The sequence below is a fragment of the Sylvia atricapilla genome, chromosome 14 (genome assembly GCF_009819655.1).
Source record: "Sylvia atricapilla isolate bSylAtr1 chromosome 14, bSylAtr1.pri, whole genome shotgun sequence".
NCBI classification, from domain to species: domain Eukaryota; kingdom Metazoa; phylum Chordata; class Aves; order Passeriformes; family Sylviidae; genus Sylvia; species Sylvia atricapilla.
In genome coordinates, this window is record NC_089153.1 from 678521 (window position 1) to 691727 (window position 13207).

At 47.9% G+C, this 13207-nt stretch overlaps 1 protein-coding gene across 2 annotated transcripts in view; it reads left to right on the top strand.

Moving 5' to 3' along the window:
• Positions 1–9041, top strand: part of FGF18 (fibroblast growth factor 18) — a 64278-nt gene extending 55237 nt beyond the window's left edge. For both annotated transcript variants that reach the window (XM_066328847.1, XM_066328848.1), the window contains one exon: positions 8001–9041. In XM_066328847.1, coding sequence (XP_066184944.1) covers positions 8001–8267 — 267 coding nt within the window. In that variant the 3' untranslated portion in view covers positions 8268–9041. The remainder of the gene's footprint in view (positions 1–8000) is intronic.
• Positions 9042–13207: the final 4166 nt, after the last annotated feature.

Consider the following 13207-nt stretch of genomic DNA (forward strand, 5'->3'; position numbering starts at 1 on the left):
AAATGGCTGTAGCTGAGATCACATTAAGGGACTCCTGCTCCTCAAGGATTGTTTCTCCTTGGCTTGTAGTTTGGTTTTGGAGAGGAGGTGAGAAAACAAAGGCTATTTTTGTAGTAGAGAATAAAGCCTGTGCTCCAAAAGTAGCAAAATAGAATCAATTTGATATAGCAGTTACAGAACTATATTTAAGGTCAAAGAAAAGTAGGTCCTGCTTAAATACATTTTTGTTCTTGAGATTCTCTGTCCTTGTCTTTCGGATACTCAAGGATACAAAGTTTTCCTGAGGGAGGACAAGTTTCAAGCCTTGCATTGTTTCATAGGGATGGAAGTTGGTCACTCACAGACCGTAGCAAATCTGGCTGATCACTTTTTATTGGTGGCCCTTGATTTGATGATGGGTTTCTCTCTTTTCTTAGTAATATAACTTGGCATGAAGAGAACTAATGCAATCCTGCATACAAGCAATGACCTTTCTTGGTTCCCCCCATTAAATTCCCCCCATTTAAGCTTGCCCCAGGGAAAGTGCTGTCACTCCTGGAATCTTGGCTGGATGAGATTGCATTTGTTTGAAATTATAACATACAGTCAGCATGTTGTTTAATGTGAATATGTCTGGGACAGACCCAGAATTTGCTATGAGGTCAGCAACTGTTCTAGTCTTGTTATCCTGCTCCACTCATCATCTATACCTGGCGTTTTAAACATTTTTTTAAGAAAACGTTTCCTATAGTGGCACAACTCTCTGTATCACAGAATCACTGAGGTTGGAAAAGCCCTCCCAGATCATGGAGTCCAAGCTATGCCTGATGCCCACCTTGTCACCAGCCCAGAGCACTGAGTGCCACATCCAGGCCTTACTTGGACACCTCCAGGGTTGGGGACTCCACCTCCATGGGCAGCCCCTTCCCATGTTTAACAAATCCCCCTGATGTCCAGCCTGAACTGCCCCCAAGTCTGAGTCTCTGTCCTCTTGTCCTGTCAATTGTTCCCAGGGAGAAGAGCGACCCTCACCTTGTTACAATTATATATTGAATTTAAGCCTACATGAAATGTGAATTTAAGCCTTCTTAGATGGCTTTTACAGAAAGTTCAGGCCTGGCCTGTGGAGGCTGGAAGTGACTGCTGGAAAAGAGCTCCCAGCAAAGCCCAGAGAAGTCCTTCAGCAACGGGTTGTGCTTTGTACAGAGGGGTAAAAACACCTCCCCGTCCCTTACCATCTGCAGCCCCTCCCAGCTTCCATGTAACTGGACCTGGTAGGTGCAGGTAATGGGAGATGCCATAGATCTGCTCAGATATCACATCTGAAACCTGCCTGGGGATTTGAATCTCCTGAAGAGCAGTAGCTTCCTGCTCCAGGAAACCTGCAGTTTTGACTTAAATTTTCCAAATTTTCTTTGGTTTAATAAAGTTAATTTAAAAAGCAGTTGATACTTCTCCTCATTAACAGTAAGTACATGCAGCTCTCTGAGATACAGTTAGGAATGTCTGTCAAGCAAATGTGCATCTTTTTAGCTGAAGCCACCTGCCCTAATTCAGGCCATGGCCACCCTGCTGCAGTGTTGGCAGGAGCCGTGGCAGTGACGGAAGGAGCAGGTGAGGAGGCCTGTCCTGGTGTAACCCCAGCATTGCCTGCTTCAGCCTACAGAGACTTCTTTCAACTGTATCCTCCTGTTTATCCTGTGACAGAGAGCTCTCCCAGGGCAATGTGAGGGTTACTGGACTTTGAAAAGGAGAATTTTGGAATGGAAGGTAGAAAGAAAGAAAAACTTTAAACTGTTCTCTTCCCCCCTTGGTTCCTGCAGCTTGTGTCTGGCACAGAAAGGCACAGGGCTCTGCCAAGCCTGGATGTCTTGACCCATGCATGCAGGACCGTGCCCTTTTTTGCCTGTTTTCGGGAGGGATGGGGTGTTCCCAGTGTGGGGGGGCAGCTGGGGCAAACGTGGGCAGGGCTGCTTTGAAACAGGGCCTCTGGAGGGAGATGTGCTCTCCATGGAGCATCTCCTCCACGTGGTTTTGTGTTACTTCCCTGCCTCGTGAATGCACTTAGATGTTCTGTACACATAATTAACCTCTCCGCTGTGCTGGCAGACACTTTTATTGAACTGCCCATCACAACTCCTAAGTATTTTCCTCGGAGGATTGTGCAGGTTCAGAGGGCAGAGAGCTGGAGGAAACGCGCATGAGGCTGAGTGACTCTTGGCAGTTATGGATGCAGCTTCCCTGATTTATAGCCTGCTCTAGGAGCAGGAATGTGCATTTGGGTCAAGAGGTGTCTCTGTGGTCAGGATGCCTTGTCATAAATCCAGGATGCTGAGCATCAGGATGCTGCTGATGGATCTGTTCCAATAATGCCATAAAGTGCAGGGGATGGTTGAGCACTGAGGCTCACTGCTGTGAGCAGGTTCTGCCACCCTGGCACTGTGGGCTCTGGCAGGGCTGTGCTCACCTTCCCGTCGTGTTTTCTGGCCTGTATTTAGAAGGTATATGTGTCAAGGGGGAGAGGGGCAGTGCTAAAAGCTGTGACCTTAACACTGCTCCTGTATTGCCTCCTTCCAGCTGGGATTTTCCAAGCCATGTGGAGCGAGTCTGGAGGAGGCTCTGACCATTGCCCCTCTGACTTTGAGCTAAGCTTGTGCAAAACTGCAGAGAAGGAACTTCCTGAAAGCCACACATTGCTGGGCACTGCTGGAGAAACAGCTCTTGGGCTGTCAGGGTTTATCAGTGGTGCTTGGAGCACCAGCCTTGGGTCCTCAGCTTGGTGTCCTTCAGGAGCAGCTCACAGGGACTGCTGAGCCATGCTGCTCCTGGAAACCCAAGCCTTCCCTGCTGTCACTGCTGTGAAATTTAGGAGACGTGGGCCAGGATTTCTTCTGTGTAATGCAATGGGTGAATCTAAGAGTGTCAGTGTCCGAGGGAATTTTCAGCAGCCCTTTGAAATGATTGCTGAACTCAGTGGATGTGACTCATACCTGGGGGTGGCATGAAACTGGTGGGGTACCAGTGCTTGGGAACCCTGTCTACCTGTCTGTCTGTCTGTCTGTGGAGGAGAGAAGGATGGGTGCAGGAAGGGTCCATTTTCAGTGGTTTTTCTTGTAAAAGCCTGGGTGTGTGCAGCTCTTGGAAACCTTTTGCTTGAGTGGTAGCTTTCCCTGCACCAGAATTTTTGGGAGGTGGAGGCTTGCTTCCCTTGCAGAGGGAGATGCTCTCCATTGTACGCAGGACTGGTGTCAGCACAGTTTGACTTTGAGCCAGGGAGATGAGCTGGCAGAAAGGTGATAATTAGACAGAAACTCAGCCCCCTCTCACTTGGAGTGCTGAGGCTTGCTGTGGCCTGTGCCAAGCCAGCATTCCTGGCTTGTCACAGACGTGTTTGGTGGCATTTGGGATTTGTTGTTATTTGCAGCACATCACCAGTCGTTTACCCAGAGAGCTCCTAATTGCAGCAGCACTTGAGGAGGGAAAGTGTTTTAACCTAAGCTTAGCTAACAACAGCTTAATTTGTGCCCTGATCTTTGCAAAAGGAGAAACTTTTCTGTCCTGGAGGCTTCTCTCCCCACTTGGAGGTGTTACCCGAGCTGCTGGCACAAGCTCATTGTTGCTGTGAAAGCCGAGGGAAGTTTGGATTTTCCGGTGCCCATTGCGCCAGATTTGTGGAGCGTAAATGAGAAAACCTTCGCTGGCCTCCGTGTGCCATAAAGAGGTGCTCAGGTGGCTCAGCGTGGCAGGCTGCGGGGGGAAGGCGGAGGCGGCTGCTGCACCTGCTGATGCTTTGGCTCGGGCTGGTGGCACAGAGCGGCCGCGAATTCCCCCTGAGCTGCAAGCTGTTCATGGCAGAAATGCCTCGATCCGAGGAGCACTCCTGCTACAACAACAAAGAGCTCTTTGATCCTTTCCATTTGGAGAACTTAAAACAAGAAAGCCAAACTACAATAAGACCAAGTTGGGTCATAAAAAGGAGAGCAGGAGCACCAAAGCACTCCGGAGTGTAATTGTAGAAGCAGCAAATGCTTTGGCACTTAATTCTGCTTTAGTGTCAGTTCAACATGTTTCACGTTTAAGACTGAAGAGCCCCTCGCCAAATGCTCTGCACAAACAATGTAGGGCTGCTCCTTGGTGAGCCCCCCTGGCTCAGCGCGGCCCCTCTGCTCTGCTGCCCTCAGCTGCAAGCAGGGTGGAGCCAGCTCACGGTGCAGAAACTCTCCTCCAACCCTTGGGTGCTACTGCTCTAACCCTGCTCTGTAAAAGCTCTGGCACTGCTCAGGTCCCTGCCTGGCACTGGGCACTGACCCACTGCCAGGGGGCAGCTCCCCAGCCCTTGTTCTGGGAGATGCTCTGCTGGAGCCGTCCTTTGGTGCTGCTCAGGCTGTGCTTTTCCTTCCCTCTGCACAGACCCGGGCCACGCCCCAGAGCTTTCCCTGGAAGGTGGCATTTAGATCAGGCATTTTGTAAAGCATTTATCGGAAATTTGGCTAACAGATACCACATCTTCCCAAAGCTGTTGGAGTGTGTTTAAACAAAACATGCTCTGATTTATTTCTTTGCAAAGAACTGACCTGCAAGGTGGCACAGCCTTGTTGCAGCGCCAGGCAGCAGCCCCTGGGCCAACACCAACAATTTGGTCTTCTTGCAGAGACCTTTGCAGGAGCAGGGTTATGCCTCTACTGTGTCTTGCTCTGAGCAGGGAGTGTGGCTGGAGCTGCTGCCAGTTGGATAGTGAGGCCAAAAGGCAGGAGCGGCCAGTAGGGCACACATGGGGCACGTGAATCCTTCATTCTTGCTATGGAGGGGACAGGGATGTGGGGCTGCATGTGGGACCTCCTCTGTCCTGTGGCCAGACCATCACACTGGGCCAGATGGCAGTGTGGCTGTGTGCAGCTCTGGTGCTTTCAAGAACTTCTTTATTGTCAAGAATCAGTTGAAAACACTAAGCTCGGTGTTTTGGAGGCTGAGTGCTCTGCAGAGCACATCCCTGCCCGTGCAGTGTGTGTGAAATTTGGCTTGGCAGCAGCTCCCACCTGGCATTGGTGATGGAGAGTGCAGCCTTGGGTCAGTTGCACCAGGAGCTCCTGGGGAAGGGTTTGCCTGTGGCTGGAGCAGGGAATGATGCTTGACCAAAGCTGTCTCCCTCTTCTCTTTCACACCCCTCTCTTTGGAGGAGTGAGGGGATGGTGACAGACCCGAGGAGTGATTTGCTATGGCTTAAATAGGGAACTGATTAAATTTTAAATGTTGGGCACCTATGCTTAAAAATTACTGAAAACCTTCACAAATTGATTTTTCCCCTAATAGATTGCTGTGGGTACAGCTCTTCATGGTGTAGGTAACTTGTGTGAATGATTTATCCTGTTGGGGATCATAAAAGAAACTGTAAAATTATCTTGTCAGTATTTGAAAATCATTTGTGTGTCTGTGACGTGTCTTAGCAGATACAGGAATGCTCTGTTTGGGGAAGTGAGGTCCTTATCCTGATTTATCTCTAGGCACTTGTAAATGTTGCTGTAATTTCATGTTATCAAACCACTTAGCTCTTCCTCTTCCAGAACAAAGTAATTCTATCTCATGTACCTTGTTTACTTCAAATTAGCCCTGAGGTTGGCCTGAAGTTGCACCTTGTTATTCCTTCACCTCCTGTCTCCATCTTAGGCTCTGTTGGCAATTTTGAAGGTAAAAGTAAATGCCTCTTTGTTATTAATAGAATAAGTTCCCCCTCCCACACACATGTTTTCTTTTCATTCCAGTCTTCATTTTCTGTGAAAAACTGGAATTGCAGTACAAGTGGAAACTTCCCAAATTGCATGAAAACCCCTTAATTCTCCTAGCAACAAGGTCAGGGCTCAAATCCAGTCCCTTTCCACAAGCATGGGGGGAACAGCCCTTCCAATTACCTGCTCCCCCTGCGGTATGGATCCGGTCGGTTCACAGGCACCTGGGTTTGGGTGGATTTGAATCCCAGCCATGGTATTGTTTAGAAATTCTCCACTCACTGGGGAAGGGTTTGTAGTGGGCTGAACCCTGAGAAACCTGGAGCTGGTTTTATGGCTTCCCATTGAAATCTGGTGGAACCCTGTGGTGTTGACTGATTTCCCCCTTTGCCACTCATGTGGCTTTGATCAAACGCAGGACTCAGAGAATGACACCCCCAGGAACTGGAACCACTGAGTTTTGCCCAGTTCTGCTGTTCATTAAAGTGTTTGTGAGCTTCCAGTTGTGGATGGTAAAATGAGGACCTTTGTGCCTATCCAGGATGGAGACTGCTGGTCCTACGTCAAAGCTCTTGTGCAGGCCCTGGATTAGCAGAATTGTTGCAAAAGTTGCCAGAATTTGCCCTCTTAATGAGACCTTCCCTGGTGCTGAAAGCCTTGAGGCAGGGGGGTGCAGTGCTGACTTCAGGGCAAACATCACCTTCTGTCACACGGGTGGAACCAAAGCTCTGCTAAAGGCATTGAGTCCTGGAGGAATGGCTGGCCCTGGGGGCTGGTGATGACCAGTCATCTTCACTTTCCTCTGTTTCTGCCTTCAGTTTGAGTTCTGGTGCCTGATGGGTCCCATGTTGTGGCTGTTTGGAGTGCAGGGAGGCCTGTGCAGAGTGGCCCAGAGGGGTTCCCTCGTGTTCCACGATCCCCTGCCCTTCCCACAAACTGCAGCAAACTGCACAGGGATTGTGCAGCACGTTTTAGGATGACTCCCCTGGAAGGGCGGGGTTGAGCTGTCCTTAGGGAAGGGATGGAGACCATGCAGGGCTCCCCTCCTCGCCCCAGCCTTGTGCCCAGAGGAGCCTCTGAGCAGAGCTGGGGCTGGGGGCTGAGTAACTCACCCTGCTGTGGCTTCCCTGCCCCCTCAGAATGTGATGGCTAAAGACTGAGAGGGTCTGACAGTGTTTAGTTTGGGTGTTAGCAGGGTTTAATAGCAGATGTAGGCCTGCAGTTCTAAAAAAACTCATTTGATTTCAGTGGGAAGCTGAATTGGGCTATGATAGAAATCCTTCCTTTGGCTTTGCTGAGCATTAAATGAAGTCATGTGCAGTGGTTTATATCTACTTATCCTGAATATCTTCTGATGCATAAATCAAAGTGTGGGTGCACATGACATGTGGCATTCTAGGTACAGCACTAGTAATCAGCAGTTAAAGGGCAAAATGCTTTCTGGCAGAAGGTTATGGGTGAGAAGAATTTTCTTTGTGCTTAAGTACTTGAAGATGCAGTTGTGTGATGCTGTCACTCCCTCCAGTGCTGCCTGTGCTATGTGAGAGTCCTGAATGCAGAGATCCCTGTTCTGCTGTGTTCAGAGCCCAGTTCTGGGTTTGGTAGTCTTGATCTCCAGGCTGAGCTGAAACCAGTTTGGCTTCAGGGCTCTCCAGGGTCCCAGGGACTGGAGTGGGGCCAGAGACCCCAGTGGCTCCAGGACCCCTGGGGCACCACGTGTGGTCCATCTGCCAGTGGTTGCCCTGGAATCACATGGGGGAGAGTTTTCAAACTCCTATGCAGGCTTGGACTGAGGCTTGTAATTATTTTAGTGAGATTTGGGTAGCTGTGGGTGAAAACCCATAAGGTACTTCAGAAAACATCAGAAGTGAGGGGTAGAAGGGGAATTGCTGTTGTTTGGGCCACATGAGATTCTGGAATTTGGCATTTTCTGACTAAGTATGATGTTTTCCTGGCACAAGTTCAATTCATCCTCTCTCCCTAATGGAAAAAAGCAAAGCTGGATGTCTTACTTTGCTTGCAGTTGAAGGCGCTGGACTGGATGAACTTAACTGTTGTCTTTGAAAATTTTTTCTCCCCTTGGATAAGAGCATTTAAAAAAAAGAAATTATGACCTCACGCTTTTATGCTTTAAAAAAAAATTCTATTTCAGCTGATGCTTGTTATGGCTCTTATTAACAATGTTTGAATCAAAAAAGAAGTCCAGATGTGATGTTTTTATTTATGCCAAATTGGGTTTTGGTCACTGAGCTTGCATTTGGATTATATTTTTTTCTTTTCCTTTTTTTTCTTTTTCAGCCTGATGGCACCAGTAAGGAGTGTGTCTTTATTGAAAAAGTCCTAGAAAACAACTACACGGCACTGATGTCTGCGAAATATTCAGGCTGGTATGTTGGATTCACCAAAAAAGGGAGGCCACGGAAAGGGCCCAAGACCCGGGAAAACCAGCAAGATGTACACTTTATGAAGAGATACCCAAAGGGGCAAATGGAGATACAGAAACCTTTCAAGTACACAACAGTCACCAAGAGGACTAAGAGGATACGACCCACCAACCCCAGCTAAAAATAGACAAAAAAAAGTGTCACAATAAGAAACCACAAAAAGAAAAAAAAAAAAAAAAACTGCACCAGAGGAATATTTTTACATTAAAAATAAGGAAGAAGCTCTATTTTTGTACATTGTGTTTTAAAAAAATAAAAATTAAAAAAAATTAATAAAAGACTAGATGGCAAATGCTGGGGAAAGCTGTTCGGGATTTATTGTGACTTGAAAAATGAAATGAACTGCTCTATTTAAATTGACTTCTTGTTGTTGATGACACACAGGTGCTTATTTTGCTTTTTTTTTGGAAAGGACAACTTCTCAAGCATATCCCCAGAGGAGAAAAAAAAAATTATTAAAAATAAATAAATAAAACCAAAGAAAACCAAAGTTCTTTCCCAAAGTTACTGAGACCCTGCCCCGCCAAGTGCCGGTTGGCAGTAATCTATTTATTGCCTGCTGCCCGCCGGCCAGGACAGGCGGTGTGAGCTGCAGGGATGAGGCCCGTGGAGCTCTTGGCGCACCGATCCTCTGTAACCCTCCTGACGACATAGGGAGTCACGGCTCCGTGATCCTGCATCCTGCTCACTTCTGGAGAATGCTGCTAACTACAGTCAAGTGACTACAAGATGACCTAGTACACCAATGATAAGGGAATATTTTAAAACCAGCTATATTATATATATTATATATATATAAGCTATTTATTTCACCTCTCTGTATATTGCAGTTCCATGAACCAAGTATTACTGCCTCAACAATTAAAAAATTATTTAAAACGTATGTACATATTTTTGCTGTTCACACTTCTTTCCCCTCCCTGAGTAGTGGTTTTTTAATGCATATTTATCCTTTGTGCGAGGCCAACAAGAAATGTTCAGGGCAGTTCCCCACTGTAAACTTCATTGCCAATTCTCTAGTTCTTCCTGGTCCTCAGTTCTATCTTCCTCTTCCTCCCTGGTTGTTGTTACGAGGAAGAGTCTCAGTGCAGTGGTGGAGGGCCGAGTGTGATGGAATCCATGCTGGTGTTTTTCAAGAGCAGCACATTTAATCCTTTTCTGTCCAAGAAATATTTCCTAAAGTTGTGGCCAAGCAGAAAGTAAACTGGAAAATGAGTATCTGACTGCATTAACACACACTTACGTGTGGCTTGTGTTTCCTTCATTAGAGCTTTTAGAGGGGCTCTTGCTTTCAGCTGTTTAATTCAAAATTGTGCCTTTTAAAACTTGCCCTCAGCCAGACAAATCCCTCTCCTTTGTCCTGCATGATTCGCCCAGCTCATCCAGGAACTGTTTCCCTGGTCAGTCCAGCCAGCTTTCCTTCCAGGGATTCTGCACAGGACATGGGTGATGTAAAGTGCCCTACAAACAGAAAGTGGGGAAAAGAAGCAAGATGAAATATCTGACCTCAGATTTTAGCTGGAATGGCATGGAGCCCAAGTGGAGTTTTCAAGAGAAGCTCACTTGGCTTTTCCTTCTCTCTGTGTGCAGACATGGCTACACTCCCCGGTTACAGCCAGGGCTGGAAATGCTCAAAGCCACTAAGAAAGCTTTTTCTTTTTAATCAGGAGAATGACTCTCCCCAGAATAAGCTTTCCCAAGATAACTTTGAGAGCTGCAGCCAAATCCTGTAGATCAAAGCTGTTTGGGAGATGGTGCAGATAAGCATGCAAGCTTGAGGATGCTTATCTGAACCAATCTCCAAACCTTGCAAGCCTAGAGAAAAATGAGCAGTGCTAAGCAGGGTAACTCCACACTGCTCCAGGAGGAGCTGGGCAGCTGTACAGGTGATGCCTCATGCCAACTAAGCACGGGAGGTCACTCAACAGCCCCTGTCCCAGGGCATTACTGGGAGCTGCTCTCCTGGGGCACCTGGAGACAAGCACAGGAGAAGGATACAATGGTGGAATTGGTTAGTGGGAGCTGCAAGGCTTTGCCAGCTTTGTCTTTGGATTGATTCATGTGGGAAGGATTTGGGGAAAGTTCAGAGGAGTGCTGGGGTGGAGGATTGGGAGCAGCTGGAGATTTGCTGTGTTAGTACCTCCAAGAGGAGACACCCAGTTGATTTCTAAGAGTGAGAAAGGTTTTATGGGTGCCTTTTTTTCTCCTTGAAATACTGCCATGGCCCTAATGCTTTCACTGTTAGAACAACAGGATTTGTTTGCCATTGGAGAAGTTTGAAGGGGTGGGGGCAGTAAAGACTGGAGAAGTCTGAGCAGAAGCGCTCTCCTCTTCCAGGTTGAGGCTGGGAGCAACCAGGGAGGATCTGCTCCCTGTCCCACTATAGGAGATTGGCACATGGGAGTGAGGGGCCATACAATTGGAATGTGACTGGGGCCTCTGTCCCTCATGTCATCGGATTACAGGAGTATTTCCTGCACAGCAGTGGGACAGGTTCCACAGGTTGTGGAAAGGCAGGGTGGTGAGGAGATGAATGCTCACCTGGATTAGGTGATGCTGGAGGGATTTGTTGGCTGATGGTGCACATTAAGTATTTGTATTTGAACATCTGCTTTCAGGCTTTATTAACAACAAAAGCAGGAGCAAAGGTGAGAAGAATTCACACCAGGTCCCCTTCAGAGAACCTTCACATTGGACAGAAGGGTGGTCTGGGTGGGAGACATTCAAGGACTGAACAGAAATAGGGGAAATCCATCCTGTGCCCAGTGAGGCACAGCATGGGCACATGGTACTCCTGCCCTGGGATGTGCCTGGGGGTCGGGCCAGGTAAGAGGTGGAGATTAGTGGTTATAGGTGGACAGCCTGCTGGACAGGTCCATCTCTGACTCCAGAGCAGAGAAGTAGCTTGTCTGTGGTGTTTAACTTCATTTTGTTTTTCAGAAAGTCTTCAGTCACTCTGAAAATGAGCTAAGATTTCCCATGAAGGCTTTGCATTTGATTTACTTTATAACTGAATATTGTTAATGAGGATTTAATTGCTATTCTGGGATTCTCCTCAAGAGCGAGGGACGTAACGCTCTGTGATGGCATTAATGTGTGTGGAGCTCTGAGCGGGCATACTTTAACCAGTATTCTGCTTAATTTGCTTTAATAAAAGCATGTTGGAGCTACTGCCTCAGAAACACTGCTGGATTTGTCACACTGTTTTGATAGCTGAGATCAGAGAGAGGCATGGGTTGATAATGCTGGGGTGGCTTTGTCAGGGTCTGGAGCCACTGAGCCCAGGAGGGAAACTTTGTGGGTCTAAGGAAGTTTTCTGAGCATGTTGCACAAACCAGAGCTGTTTGATAAGACCTTCTGGGTGGGTGGTTGATGTCCTGTGCTGTCCCTGTGAGGATGAAGGGTCAGTGGTCACAGTTCAGCTAGGCTCAGTGTCTGGTTGAGGCAGGGCAAACCCTTCACCACGGTGGTGTTGTGCCCTAACTGGGGCTTATCACTGGCCAAGAGGACAAAGAGCATCCTGGTCCCTGTGCAAGGTGTCTTCCCTGCCAATCCGCCCTGGCCCACAGAGCTGTCAGTGGGTGAATGAGTTCATATCACTGCAGCTGGAGCCCCGAAGTTGGTGTGGTCTTTCCTGCTCAGCAGCAGAGTTTTGTTCTGTGTCTGCCTTGTTGATAAAAATGCAGATGCCAAGGCAGGCTCTGACCTGGAGCGCCCCAAGAGAGCCTGATCTGCCCCTCTCAGCCAGCAGCTGGCTTTTGGCAACAATCCCTTGGGAGCATAGGCATGGGAAGTCTGTGTTTGTTTCCTTGTACTGTCCTTGCAGTCTTTCACTCAGGATCACCCCCGTGGTGCTGGGTCACACCAGTTTGGATGAATTTTCACAGACATGAAGCAGCGGAGCAGCCCAGGAGCATATTTGCAGTTCTAGCCCTGCCCTTCTGCACCAGGTATAGCTGACCTGTGACAGGAACTGATCCCTTCAGCTGCATCTCTTACACATCAGTGTGTGGGATATTTGTGCAGTTGCAATTATAACATCTTCTGGGACCATGGCTGATCTATCCTCCAATAAATGTCATGAGGTGGGACAAGGGAAGAAGGAAGCAGTCGGGTCAAAAATAATGAAGTTTTGGGAAGGGATGCTGCCCTAGTAGTTCAGTGACAAGAAGACCCTATTTCTATGTCCTTGGCTTCTGGAATGAAAGCCATAGTCTAAATGGGCTGGATGCTCTCAAGCCTGTGACCCTGTGTGTCTGTAGGGTTGTTGGAGTGGGGTAGATATTGGGGGGGGGACCCTGAAAGCACCCTGAGGCCTGAGCTCATCTCAGCCCTGCCTGCTGCAGTGCCTCGGTCTTTGCAGCGACTTATTTACCTGGGCTCATGGAAACATGGCAAGGTGGAAGTTAGGTCTGGCTTAGGCAAACAACCAGCCTAGACCAGCTCTTGGAGCAAGGCTTGACAGGCATATGTGTAGCCATAGCGGTGGTGTTCTGCACCATGTGCCTGATGATCTTCATCAGCTTTCCTTGATTCTCTGCTCAGTTTGGTGTACTGTACTCAATCTATACCTTCACAAAAGCAGTGGAACAGGATTTCAGCCATGATTTTAGACTCCAGATGGAGAAGATGGTCTTTGTGTTGTCTAGGAGAGTTTGTCCACCAAGGAGGATCTAACTGAACAATTGGAGTCAAGTCTAGGTGGGACAGGTTGGGTAACAGAAAACATGGGTTACTTTGGCTCCCAGAGCACACTGTGTTACCATGCCTGCCTTTGAGAAATAAGGTTGGAATAGGTGAAAATGTGTGTGTGTGTAGTGGTGGTTGGGCTTTTTTAGGCCACCGGATTACTGTACAACACAAGTATCTGCTGATAGAGGAGGAAGAGAAACTGTGTGCATGTATAGAGTGCAGAGAATGTGCAAAGAAACTGTACATTCCCCCAAGCCCCACTCAGTCATGCTCATCCAACAGGAGCAAGGGGGTCACACAAAGCAGGGGCATCCCGCAGGAAAACATCTTTTCTCTGCTGTCCACTCTCAAGGTATTAAACACCATAGG